Source organism: Chiloscyllium punctatum, chromosome 15 (genome assembly GCF_047496795.1).
Source record: "Chiloscyllium punctatum isolate Juve2018m chromosome 15, sChiPun1.3, whole genome shotgun sequence".
Classification (NCBI taxonomy): Eukaryota; Metazoa; Chordata; class Chondrichthyes; order Orectolobiformes; family Hemiscylliidae; genus Chiloscyllium; species Chiloscyllium punctatum.
The window spans coordinates 62,018,921-62,033,224 of NC_092753.1; the positions used below are offsets into that span (position 1 = coordinate 62,018,921).

General features: G+C 40.3%; 1 protein-coding gene across 2 annotated transcripts in view; it reads left to right on the forward strand.

Annotated features, from left to right (window-relative positions):
• casr (calcium-sensing receptor) overlaps positions 1-14,304 on the forward strand; it is a 69,696-nt gene that overhangs the window by 41,338 nt on the left and 14,054 nt on the right. For both annotated transcript variants that reach the window (XM_072584360.1, XM_072584359.1), the window contains 2 exons: positions 3,747-4,053; positions 7,094-7,990. In XM_072584360.1, the coding sequence (XP_072440461.1) occupies positions 3,747-4,053; positions 7,094-7,990 (1,204 nt within the window). The remainder of the gene's footprint in view (positions 1-3,746; positions 4,054-7,093; positions 7,991-14,304) is intronic.

Genomic DNA, 14,304 nt, shown 5'->3' on the forward strand with positions numbered 1-14,304 from the left:
TTTGGCTGCACTGGTGGCTTCATTGGTTCTTAATTGTTCGATGGCCTTTCCAATTTCATGTCAAATAGTTGTTCTGCTGAAACATTGGGTAGTTAGAAGCGGTGGGATGTGGTTGAAGGCACTCACATTGAGGACTGAGTCCTGGTTGAGGAGATCCTCGAAGCACTACTTCCAATGAATGCTTACTGCCTATCTGTCCTTTGTAAAAGTTATTCCATTCTTAGCTCTCAGAGCAGAGTGTGATGTGAGTTTGTACCTTGATTGTGCTGATGAATACATACATGTCATGGTTGTCCGTGAATTACTGTATGTCCTGCTCTATTTCCACCCATCATTTATACTTTAGGTCAGAAGTTTACATTGGACCTTAGCCTTCATTTGTCTGTAGATCTGATTTCTTACCCTTGAATTTTGATGGTGCTTCTAGTTCAGGAAAACCTTGGACTTGGAGTTTTTTGTAGCTCTTGAATTTCCTGATCATCCTCATCAAACCAATTTCCTGGTGAGGAAATCAAAGGCATCTGTGCCAGTGCTGCTTGTAATGTATTTAAGGACAAGCCAAGTATTGGGAACATTCTATGGTTCTGTTCATTGAGTGACATCAGGTTGTCAGTGAGACATTAACTGAATAGGTCTTCCTTTGCAAAAACCTTGAGTCCATCATCACAGAATGTCCTGAGGTAGTGTTCTGTGTTTTTGGCCCAATCTATTGTAGATTGTAGTCATGTTTAGGTATTGGATGGTCCAAAAGTCTTCAACTTATATCCAAGTGATGTGAACATCCTTGTGATCCCTCATTTGGAAGATGATGTAAAGAGTGTGGTGCTGGAAAAGCACAGCAGGTCAAGGAGCATCCAAGGAGCAAGCAAATCAATGTTTCGGGCAAAAGCCCTTCGCCTGCTGTGCTTTTCCAGCACCACACTCTCAACTCTAATCTCAAGCGTCTGCAGTCCTCACTTTCACCTGGAAGATGATGTAGTCAAGCAGGTGCTAATGGCTGGAGCAAATGTTGCCACAACATTTTGTATTTGTTTCTATGACTGTAGTTGTCAAAACAATGACTTCTGAAGAACCTGAATTCATAGTTCTCCCCATAAATCATCTAATGAATTGAATACTAACCTTCAGTCATATTCTTTTCCATTCCCAGTTTTTCCTCTGATACCCACAACTTTGAATTTCACTAATTTTTTTTTCTGTGGGACTTAGTGGAATGTCTTTGTGGAGTTGTAGAACCTTTCCCTGGAAAGGCCATTTCCTCAAAAAGGCTGGTCAGGCTGGACAGGCAAGATTCTCCCTGCTAAATCCATATTAATTATCACTTACTATCTTATTACTGTATACTCCTAATGGCTTATTCCCAGTAATTGAATCCATCTCTTCAACTTTAGAAATTAGACTCCTGAGTCCATAATTTTATTCTTATATAGGTATAACCCTACTGGCCAAGTCATCTTTGCTGCCACCTGGTGAAGTTGCACTCACAATGCTATTAGGGAGGGAGTTCTAGGATTTGACTCAGTGATGGTGAAGAAACAAAAATAAGAGTCCAAGTCAGCAGAGTGTGTGGCTAGATGGGGATATGAAGTAGTGGTTCCCATGTATATGGGACTTGTGTCCTTCTCAATGGCAGAAGTTTGGAAGGTGCTGTTGAAATAATTGTCCGTGCCTGTTTTTATTGGGAAACGCATTAATTTCGAATCTACTGGTACTTTCTTAGATTCAAATGACACTCCCATCATGATTGGTATCGTTTCAATAATACCTATAGAAGTTTTCATCATGCTGGAATAAGTCTCCATAGATTAGTATTTTGAAATCCCTTTCAGCCTGTCCAGAGTTTTTATCTCATTTATATTGAAATATTTGAAACCTAGCCATGAGTTATTCATGTAGAAATGTCTTTTTGTGCAAGTGATACTTGAGAGAATAAAATGAGAAGTGGCATGTGGCAACAGTTAACTCCTTAGGAGAGATGGAGCTCCCTCACGAAAACTGTAGTTATTTGCTGAAGACATTAGGTGTGGAGTGAACAGAAAAAAGAGACTATTATTGTTAATGGTTGCAATGTAAAAGGTTCCAGTCACAACCAAAGCAATTTAATTCGCAACATTTTTTCATTTTAAATTTTCCCATCCTTGAATCATTACTCGAAGGGAGATTAGTATTCTAAATGTTAACTTATTGCAAAATCAGTCTTAACCATAATTAGTCAGACCCATTTCAGCAATGAGTAAATAAAAGTAATTTGTATTAACTACAATTAATTAATTAATAATGAGGATGGGGAGGATGTTGTGAAACTTGAAAGCATTCAGAAAAGATTTACAAGGATGCTGCCAGGGTTGGAGGTCTTGAGCTACAGAGAGAGGTTCAATAAGCTGGGGCTGTTTTCCCTGGAGCATCAGAGGCTGAGGGGTGACCTTATACAGGTTGATAAAAACATGAGGGGCATGGATAGGATAAATAGACAAGGTCTTTTCTCTAGGGTGGGGAGACCATAACTTGAGGGCATAGGTTTAGAATGAGAGGGGAAAGATATGAAAGGGACCTAAGGAGCAACGTTTTCACACAGACTGTGGTGTGTGTATGGAATGAGCTTCCAGAGGAAATGGTGGAGGCTGGTACAATTACAGCATTTAAAAGGCATCTGGATGGATATATGAATAGAAATGGTTTAGAGAGATATGGACCAAGTGCTGGCAAATGGGACTAGATTAGGTTCGGATATCTGATCGGCATAGATGGGTTGGACTGATGGGTCTGTTTCCGTGCTGTACATCTCTACGATTTATGGGCGGCATGGTGGCACAGTGGTTAGCACTGCTGCCTCACAGCACCGGAGACCCGGGTTCAATTCCTGCCTCAGGCAACTGACTGACTGTGTGGAGTTTGCACGTTCTCCCCGTGTCTCCGTGGGTTTCCTCCGGGTGCTCCGGTTTCCTCCCACAGTCCAAAGATGTGCAGGTCAGGTGAATTGGCCATGCTAAATTGCCTGTAGTGTGAGGTAAGGGGTAAATGTAGGGGTATGGGTGGGCTGCACTTCGGCGGGTCGGTGTGGACTTGTTGGGCTGAAAGGCCTGTTTCCACACTGTAATGTAAATCTAATCTAAAAAAGATTCTATGAAAGTTGCATCTGAAAACTGTCTGTTGTGGTTGAGTGGTGCATCAGAGGTAGGAGCACGTGGATTCAAGTTCCACCTCAAAATGCCTTGCAAACAATATGTTCAGTGCATTCCTAAGTACGGGGACTGCAATGTCAGAAGTACCACCGTTTGGATCAGGCTTTAAACTAAGGCCACAACTGCTTTCACACATGGACTGAAACGATTGCATGACCCTACTCTGGAGAAGAACAGGAGAATGTTACTAAAAATGATGGATTATCGAGATTTTATTATATTGCTGTTTGTAGGACCTTACAATATACAAATTGGCAACTGTGTTTCCTACGTTATAACAGCAAATGCACCTTATTGGTAGTAAAGCACTTCGGGAAGTCTTCAGGATGTGAAAAACACAAAAAAAAGCAATTTTTCCTTTTTCTTTTCTGTTCAAAAATGTTAGTCATTAAGCTGTAAACAATTCCATTAAGAAAACTGTTTTTGCAATGGGTTTGTATTATGGCTGAGGCATCTCTCCTTGTGTCCATCTTGATTACAGACTGATCAATGGAAAGGCCACAGTTAGACTGGTTGAAAAGGTGGATAAGAATATCATAACTACGTCTCAATTATCATTGACAGGTACAACTTCAGAGGATTCCGGTGGTTGCAGGCAATGATATTTGCAATTGAGGAAATCAACAATAGTATGAAATTTCTACCAAATATCACTCTCGGATACAGGATATTTGATACGTGCAACACTGTGTCCAAAGGTCTGGAAGCAACTCTAAGTTTTGTAGCCCAGAATAAAATTGACTCACTGAACTTGGATGAGTTTTGTAACTGCTCTGATCACATCCCATCGACAATAGCAGTTGTGGGGGCAACGGGATCTGGAATTTCGACTGCAGTCGCCAATCTGCTGGGGTTGTTTCACATTCCACAGGTCAGTGCACTTAGTGACAATGAACAATATTGTGTGTGTGTACACTGTGGAGAACAAGTGTTTCTGTAACCAGTATATGTATGTGTGTTTGTGAAGGAGACCACATGTAGCTGTAGACAAACAGCCAGCTCTTTGTGAATACCACATTTTAACAACTGTCTAGTCAAATTTAAGTTCAATCTTTTGTCTTACATGTAAAAACATAACAGATTAGAAGACGTTTTGCATTAATATCAACATCCTTTCATTAGTGATTAATAGTGACATTGATTTTTAAATTTAAGCTCATATGCTTTTTATGAAAATAGATACTGGACTTCATTTTGCAGCAGGGTTTTGAAATAAGTAATCAGTAAAAGGCATTGAAGTAAATATAGAATTGTATTTGCTGGGTTGAATGGTCTCATTTTTTGGCCAATTTGTTAGACAATTCATTGGTCTGACGGAATAGCTAGATGTAATTGTTCAGTGAATTCCTTTAACAAGAAATATAGTTCTGCTATCTGCATAATCTAAAATGAAATGGAACTGATGATGTTGTTTAAATGCTGCCCTCCTTAGCTAGAGGCCCTAATAGTCCCTCTGAGCTGTTTTCACTAACAGGAAAAGCCAGTATAGTCCAGTATGAAACCAGTACAAAACTGGATCAGGATGTACTGGGGTTCAGTAGTTTTGATCTGGTTGGATCTGGATTTGTACTGGAGGCAACCACAATAGTGGTCCTTCTATTGGTCAGAAATCAGACACGTCTAGTTTTCATGAGTTTTCAGCTCAGACTCAGATTACTCTCCACAAAACCCCATACTGTGTCTTTTTATCATTGTGCACACTCTTATATAAAATTCATTTAAGCATTATCTTCTTCATTTTATTTATCTTTTCATTTATTTTTAGACAGCTCATGGTCCACTGTCACAGACCCCACCCTTCCAATCCCCACCCTCACACCTCCTGCTAACCCCCAGCACCTACCCTCAAAGTCTCTGGCTTCACCACTCCTCACCCTCACAGTTCTTGCATCCCTTGACTCTCCACAATCCTCACCTGCCCCACATCTCCCTATCATCCTCACAGCCCCTGCACCCCCCATACAGACCCTCAGAGCACCCACCCTGAATCCCCACCAACACAGCTCCTGCACTCCTCAATTCTCCACCTTGACATGTACTGCTCCTGATTTCCCATGCTTAGAGATCCTGTCCTTCACTCCCTGCAAGAGAGCATAAATTACAAGGAGTTGTTTTAACTATGGATCAAGCATAGTATATAATGGGTGATTAATTCACTATAATTTGCTTTATGCTATTGTGCAAAATTAAAATCACCCTCAGTGATCCCAGAATTCTGTATAGTTTAAAATTCAAGTGCCCATTCTTCTAACATGTGGGATGAATAGTAATAAAACTTTCAGGTCATTTATGATGTCTTCTTGATCATAATTAACAAATCTTAAAAACTAGTAGTATTATTAAAATTGATGATTTAGTAACATTCAGATTCCTACACAATTGTTGAAATTCAATAGCACTAACAGCACACTAGCTGTAACTTTTACAAAAGGTAGCAACACTGAATCTTATACATATTGATCTATAGGATAAGATCCTACATTCAGTTTCTTGAAAGTGCACTGAATAATTTGAAGCTATTTAGGAGACAAATGAGAACAGGCTTAGCAGTGGCATTTATAAGTAAGATTTCACACTTCTTGGTATGTAGGTTTTCCTGAATTTCTTCATTGTAACTCCATCTGAGATATCTATTCTCAATATAGTGCACTAGTGAAGTATGATGCAAGTATAAGGTTTTAGCAGTATACATTTTTCTAATCCATTGAAAGTGTAGCTAATCAAACTGCAGTGATCACCTAAAGTAAGCAGGCCCATTTCACAAAAACAGGCTAGAAACAACTAACCACCGAAGAGAACCAAAGACATTTGAAATAAAAAGGGAAAATGCTGAAAGTACTCTGCAGCTCTAGCAGCATCAATGGAATGAGAAAACCGGGAGATATGATTCAGGCTGATAACTTTTGATCAGAACTTAAAAACGGTTTTTTGTAAGATATGAAATTGTAAGATCTAAAATTGGCCAGAATTTGACTGTTAGTGTACAGCAACCTCATGTCAAGAGAAAACTCACATCACCAGCATTAATGAATGGACTTTGGGACTAAGAAATCGTGTAGCCTTAGATGTGACACATTTGCTACAGGATGTGGGAAAGTGTTTGTTCAGAAGAATTGGGGACATCTGATCTTAGTGTCAATGGATCAGTGTAAATAAGGTGATAATATTTCTTCACTTGTGAAATAGGTGGTAGTACTTCCTTCTCATGCTGGAGGCTGGAAGTGTGCATTTTTCATGGTAGGGTTTCGGATAATTACATTTCTGTTTATATCAGAGACTCTTAAAACTCATACTCAATAGGAAAAGTAGTTGTGATTTAATAAGTTTAATGGAATATGCACATAATAGAACAATCCTGATACATTTTCATGTATACCACACTGAGCAGATTTGAAGTTACTGAAGAGTAACCAGCAGGAAACTTGCCACCAGGATACATGAACACCAACTGGCTACCAAAAGACATGACCTACTATCACTAGTTTCTGTATATACAGACAAAGAAGGACATCACTTTGACTGGGACAACACACACATCCTAGGTCAGGCGAAACAAAGACACCCACGAGAATTCTTAGAAGCATAGCATTCTAACTAGAACTCCATCAATAAACACATCAACTGAGATCCTATCAATCTTCCCTTTAAAAAAAAAAGAACCAAAATGATATCGCCAAGACCTATAAATAGAGAGGCAGGACATACCACCAGCGTTTCACCAGAGACTCTCACTGATGGTGTTACCTAGTCATGGTGACAAAATGTCTGAAAACAAACCTCCAAACTCGGTGAGCAAACTTACAGACTTAAGAACTCAAATGTTTGTTACACAAAGATTTGAGCATTTTGATTTATGACTGTTTAGCTTTTGCACAGGTGACCCTTGCTAACACTTGTTGTTTCTATTGAAGGTCAGTTATGCCTCCTCAAGCAGGCTCTTAAGCAACAAGAACGAATACAAGGCTTTCCTTCGCACAATCCCAAATGATGGGCAACAGGCTACAGCCATGGCTGAGATTATCGAGCATTTTCAGTGGAATTGGGTGGGCACTTTAGCCGCTGATGACGACTATGGGCGTCCAGGGATAGATACATTTCGGGAAGAAGCTGAAGAACGGGATATCTGCATAGATTTCAGTGAGATGATTTCTCAGTACTATACCCAGAAACAGGTAGAACAGCTTGCAGATATCATTCAGAATTCCTCAGCCAGAGTGATTGTTGTCTTCTCAAATGGCCCTGACTTGGAACCACTGATACAAGAGATAGTTCGACGAAACATCACTGGTAGGATTTGGCTGGCAAGTGAAGCATGGGCGAGTTCCTCATTGATAGCCAAACCAGAGTATTTCCATGTTGTTGGTGGAACCATTGGAATTGCACTCCGAGCAGGCCGCATCCCAGGATTCAATGAGTTTTTAAAAAGAGTCCATCCCAGCAGATCCTCTGACAATGGATTTGTCAAGGAATTTTGGGAAGAAACATTTGACTGTTATTTCACTGATGAATCCCTAACGCAGCTAAAAAATTCAAAAACACCAACCCATGGATTAGCAACACAGGATGGCAACGCTAAAGTGCAGCATTCCACAAGGACAAGATCAAGGCCTCCATGCACCGGAGAAGAGAATATCACGAGTGTGGAAACTCCTTATCTGGATTATACTCACCTACGTATTTCATACAATGTATATGTAGCAGTATATTCAATTGCTCATGCTCTGCAGGACATCTATGACTGCAAACCAGGCAAGGGTATTTTTGCAAATGGATCATGTCCTGATATAAAGAAAGTTGAAGCATGGCAGGTAAAGGAGATGAATTATTGCAAGTATAATCTTAATTGAAACTTTATTCAAAAGCTGAGAGTGTGGTGCTGCAAAAGCACGGCAGGTCAGGCAGCATCCAAGGAGCAGGAGAATTGGCATTTCAGGCTAAAGCCCATTCCTGATGAAAGGCTTTTGCCTCAAACGTTGATTCTCCTGCTTCTCGGATGCTGCCTGAACTGCTGCGCTTTTCCAGCACCACACTATTGACTCTGATCTCCAGCATCTGCAGTCCTCACTTTTTCTATTCAAAAACTGTGTAAGAATAGTTTGGATATTACAGTTATGAATAATTCTAAACTGCTCATTAGCAGTAGGACCTTAGATAATGAGGAATGGAATGGAAAATGTTTGATCAATCCAGTAAGTTTTGTTCTTCCTCACTTCCCATATTTTAATGTGCTATGGGTTCCCTGTCAAAACTCCATATCATCCATTATTTAATTCTGATCTGTGTGACCCACAGGCAACAGTGTTCCACCATGTTTCTGGAATATGGAAACTTTTGTGGCTGATTATCTCATCTAAATGTAGTTTATATCATCATGTCCTTTTTCTTGGATATCACCAAATGCTTCCACAGCTGTTTGACACCCTGTAGTCAATTTCAAACATCCATTATACTATGGAAGGTGGAAAGGCTGCATGCAATTTTTCTGAACATTCTCAGTCATCTGAGGAACAATGGAGGAGGACTTGATTGGCTTGATATCGATGCATGGAGATCCAAATGTCTGGATGATACAAAGCTATGTGGGAATGTATGTTATCAGAAAGATGCAAAATGGCTTCAGGATGATTTGGACAGGGTTAGTGAATGGGCAAGAACATGGCAGATGTAATATAATGTGAAAAAAATGTGAAGTTATTCCTTTAGTGGGATGTGCAGAGTCTTTCTGAAATGGTGGGAGGTTGGAAAGTGTCGATGTACTAGGTATCCTTGTTGATAAGTCACTGAAGGATAACATGCAAGTGCAGCAAGCTATTCGGAAGGCTAGTGGAATGCTTGCCTTTCTTACAAGAGGATTCAAGTCAGCAGTGCAGTTTTCTTCAATTAAGTAGAAGCTTGTTTGGACCACAACTGAGTACTGTATGCAGCTTTGGACTCCTTATCTCAGGAAATACATTGCCACTGTCTGGAAAATTTGCCCCAATCTCACACAGCTACTTTGACAGCTGCTGTTGAAAAGCAAGCAAATAAGGTAAGAATAAGGTCTCTTATAGCAGAGTGGCAGTGTCCCTGTCTCTGGGCCACAAGATCCAGGTTCAAGTTCCACCTGTACAAGAAATGTGTCATAACATGCCTGAATGGCTTGATTAAAAATAACTATATGGTAAATGTGACGGTAGGGTGCAGGATGGTTTGGGAGTTTCGGTGCTGGGTTAGGAGTAGGTTACCAGTTGCAGAGGATAGTAGGCAGGTATGGGCAGGGTGCCCTTTGGATGATGACTAGGAATCCAGGTAAATGTGCAGTGTTTAGGGCAGGCTGAGGTAAGCAGGAGGCATCGGGTCTGAGGGGTTTTAGGTCCAGCAATGGGGGCTTTTGGATCAGGTAAAGCATGGGAACGGGAGAGTTGGGTTGGGTCCAGTGGGTTGCAGGGTTAGATCTGGGCCTCGGGTCCCTGGGTAGTGTTTGAGTGACAGGCCTCCTGCGAGTGTTGGGGTCTGGGGATCTAGCTGGGTGCTGATGTTCGTCTGGCACCATAGTCACTCAGGAATTAGACTATATATTCAGTATGAAGTCTCCAGTAGGGGAAATGCCCAGAGGAAAATTAAGTTTCCCAAGCAATTCCTTCCAATTCTGCTACCTTGGAGATTCTGCAGGGCCCCCGTTTGCCCTTTCCCATTTACACTCGAATAACAACTGTCAGCCAGCGGAAAATCGAGGCTATTATTGTAGAAAGGAAGTGCAATGTAGGTTCACCAGACCTGGTCCCGGGATGGCAGGACTGTCCTATGAAGAGAAAGTGAAGATTGCAGATGCTGGAGATCAGAGTCATGAGTGTGGTGTTGGAAAAGCACAGCAGGTCAGGCAGCATCCAAGAAGCAGGAGAATTGACGTTTCCGGCCAGATCCCTTCGTCAGGGCTTATTAATGAGAACTCATTCCTAATGAAGGGTTTATGCCCGAAACATCGATTCTCCTGCTCCTCGGGTGCTGCCTTACCTGCTGTGCTTTTCTAGTACCACACTCTGTCCTATAAAGAGAGATTGGGTAAACTGGGCCAGTAGTATTTTGAAGAATGAGAAATGATCGCATTGAAACTTATGAAATATTTAAATGGATAGACAGGATATATGCAGGTAAGATGTTTCCCCTGATTGTTAAGTCTAGAACCAGGGGGCACATTTTAAAAATAAGGGGGAATACCACTTGGGTCTGGGATGGGGATAAACATTTTTACTCAATGAGTTGTGAACATTTGGAATTCTCTTTCACAGAGGGCTATGGAAGCTCAGTCTTTTTTAAGTATACATAATGTAGACATTGATAAATTTCTGATTACCAATGGGGATGGGTTAGATAAAAGGGATGGAATGGCTAGACAATCTTGATGAGCTGAATGGCAAATGCTAATTCTATGTTTCGATGACACAGATAGAATCCTACAAGTCCACAATGACCCCCCGAAGTGTAACCTACCCAGACCCATTCTCCTCCTACTCTACATTTACCCCTAACTAATGCTCCTAACCTACACATTGCAGAACACTATGGGCAATTTTAGCAGGGCCGATTCACCTAACCTGCATGTTTTTGCACAGCTTATTATATTCCCGAATGTTTTTTCACATGTCTGTCAAGGTTTACAGTCATTTCCAAACTTTAAGGAGATTTATTTTTCCCTTTTGGAGATCAGATAGCAAATTAAGTTTGATCAAGTGTATATTGGACAAAAAATCACTGACAACAGAAATCCGTCAATCTGTCAGGAGATCATCACATGAACACAGTGATAACAGCAAAGTCTCAGTAAAATCACATATTTCTTCACTCAGAGTAACCTGTGCTGTGATTATATGGGCAGCGCCACCTTTGTTTCAGGCAATTGGTGTTCTTCTGCCAAGCTATGTTTGTTCATATGTGCTACCTCGTGGTGATGCCCTTAACTTAACAGAAAGGTGTTCGGAAAACTTGCATGATGATGGCCTTATTCAGGGTAATTGTGTCAGTTGTATATTATACAAACATGGTGATGTAGTTTTGCTCTGGAAAGTTCTGAATCAATACGTTGGATTGATTTTGTTCTTTAGCTCATGAACACATCTGTCACATCCCAACTGAGCTCAAGGAAAGCACAGACTAGGGATCAATTCTTTGCTTTTCTGGATCTGTATGTCTCATTTCCTCATTAAGTAATAAATTCACCGACAGAAGTAATAGCTGCTGCTATTATATTTTTTAAAAACCTCAGTTTTACTAATGGTGTCATTATTGGAATGATTAACAAAGTTTACTTAAAATTATTCATTTTGGGATTTTGTTTGCATCAATCCTGTTGTTGCAACATTCAATTGGATTTATGATACATTCACAAGAAAATGTTTTTTCTGTGAAATAAGAACTCTACAACTACTTGCTTACGCTTTACTCCTTGTCCATATCTTTTCCTGTACAGTAGATCCCTGATTTGCAAATGTCCAACTTACAAGTACTCATTCTTACAAATGTGATTTCCTGCAGGGGTGTGATTTTAAAGATCTGACATATAAAGATACGAATGAATATTTTATATTGTCCTGCATTGTGTTCTGATTTACATACAAATCGATTTGTGAGCAAACTCCGGAAGTGAACTTGTTCGCAACCCAGGGATTGCCTGTACCATAAGTTATAAGCAGAATAGTCTCTAGTTGCTGCTGCCTTTTGTGTGGTTTGATGCTAGTCTGTGTGTTTGGATTTGTTGAAGAGAAGGCAAAGTCAAGAACTGTCTGCAGGCTTGCATTTCAAATTAATACTATTTATTATACATGAATACTGTATACCAGTGTACATGATAATCACAGACATACTAGGCTCTGACTTATAAGTACATTAGATAAAGATAATCTATCTTCTTTCTGTGCACATAGAGTCATAGAGATGAACAGCACAGAAATAGACCCTTCAGTGCAACTTATCCATGCTGACCAGATATCCCAACCTAATCTTGTCCCACCTGCCAGCATCTGGTCCATATCCATCCAAACCCTTCCTATTCATATACCCATCCAGATGCCTGCCTCTTAAATGTTGCAATTGTACCAGCCTCCACCACTTCCTCTGGCAGCTCATTCCATACACATACCACCCTCTGTGTGAAAAAGTTACCCCTTAGGTCTCTTTTGTATCTTTCCCCTCTCACCCTAAACCTATGCCCTCTAGTTCTGGACACCCCCGCCCCAGGGAAAAGGTTTTGTCTATTTATCCTATCCATGCCCCTCATGATTTTACAAACCTTATATGAGGTCACCCCTCAGCCTCTGATGCTCCAGGGAAAAAAGCCCCAGCCTGTTCAACCTCTCCCTATAGCTCAAATCCTCCAACCCTGGCAACACCCTTGTAAATCTTTTCTGAACCCTTTCAAGTTTCACAACATCCTTCTGACAGGAAGGAGACCAGAATTGCACACAATATTCTAGTCTTTCAGTCTAGATTGTTGCACTGGTGTTATTCCAGTGAATGCAAAGTTTTCTAATTCTGACCATACTGTGGCATTTATACCATCATGACAACTGGTAAGAATGTCCACTTGCTTTGAATGGGCAATGTCCAGTTTCCCTTCAGCACTTCATTTGGTGGCTATTTCCTCAAATGACATAAAGAATGCCCTCATAACTTTTAGCTCAAATCCAGTGGGGCTTATACAAATTATATATTTCTCTTTAGATTATAGCTAGAACTCTTCTCCTCAGAACCTTCTTTTGCGTCTGAAGTTTCCTTCTGAAACTGCATAATTTTAAGACAGTACTTCTACCTCTTTCCACTTTTTGTTTTTCCTTCTTTTTTTTGTCTCCTAAATCATTAGTTTCAGCCTCTTAAATTCTGAACCTTTGGGCCTTTTCCTTCTCTGAATTACTCTTTTTTTTTTCCCTTTCTCCTCCCTCAGATGTTCAAGATTTTCATCACTATCTTGTTTTTTAAATTCTTTTTCTATCTCGAGTTGCTTCAACTATTGTCCACATTTAGAACTACTTGAATTGGAATTGGATCTTTACTAACTCAGGTGATTCACCACTTGGTGTGTCTAGTACTCTTTGTATTTCCATCAGTCCCAAAATTGCTTTGCCAATATTTCAATTACTTCCCTCTTCTTGGCATTGGCAAGTAATTCAATTGCTAATTTGTTTTCCAGTTTTATTAGTTTAGCTTTTATAACTTCTGAACCTGAAGCACTGTCTTAACTTACTGTGGCTAACTTTATCATCAGGTAAGCAGTTCTGAAAATTGTGAGCTGAGAAATCTTAACCATGCTCATCAGCCGAATCTTTCAGGTGGAAACAATCCTTTTTTGTTCTTTCCCATAAGGTTTCAAATCTGCTGAGGGTATCTGGTAACTGGCCTCTTTTTCAGGAACTCAATTGGGATTTCTCTCTTTAAGACCATAAGGCCATAAGATGTTGGAGCAAAAATAGGCCGTTCAGCCCATCATGTGTGCTCCACAATTCAGTGAGATCATTTCTGATCTGCTCATCCCCAACTCTACTTTCCTGCCTTTTCCACATAACCTTTGATTCCCCTTACTGATTGAAGATCTATCTCAGCCTTGAATATGCTTAATGACCCAGTCTAAACACCCCTCTGTGGTAACGAATTGCATAGATTCACAAACCACTGAGAGAAGAAGTTCCTCCTCTTTTCTGTCTTAAATGTGCAATTTCTTACGTTTATGCCCTCTACACTCTCCCATAAGGCGAAACAACATTTCTGCATCTACCCTGTCAAGTCCCCTAAAAACCTTGTATGTTTCAATAAGATCACTTTTCATTATTCTATATTCCAAGGCGCATAGATGCAGTCTACTCAACCTTTCCTCTTAAGACAGTCCTTCTATACCCTGGATCAATCTAGTGAACCTTCTTTGATCTCCTCCACTGCCAGCACAAACAGTCCCCAGGTTGTGAACAGGTTCCATACTTGGATCCGTTCCCAAGTTGATTTGTACGCCATTCGGAACTCAATGCAGGACCATATTAAAGTAGTCATTCATGAGTACAAAGAAACGTTCCCATGTCAGATACTTAAATTAAAATTAATACATTCCTGTTATTGCTGCTCCAACATCTTCCCTGTTCGGCTTGCTTCCAATTAACTC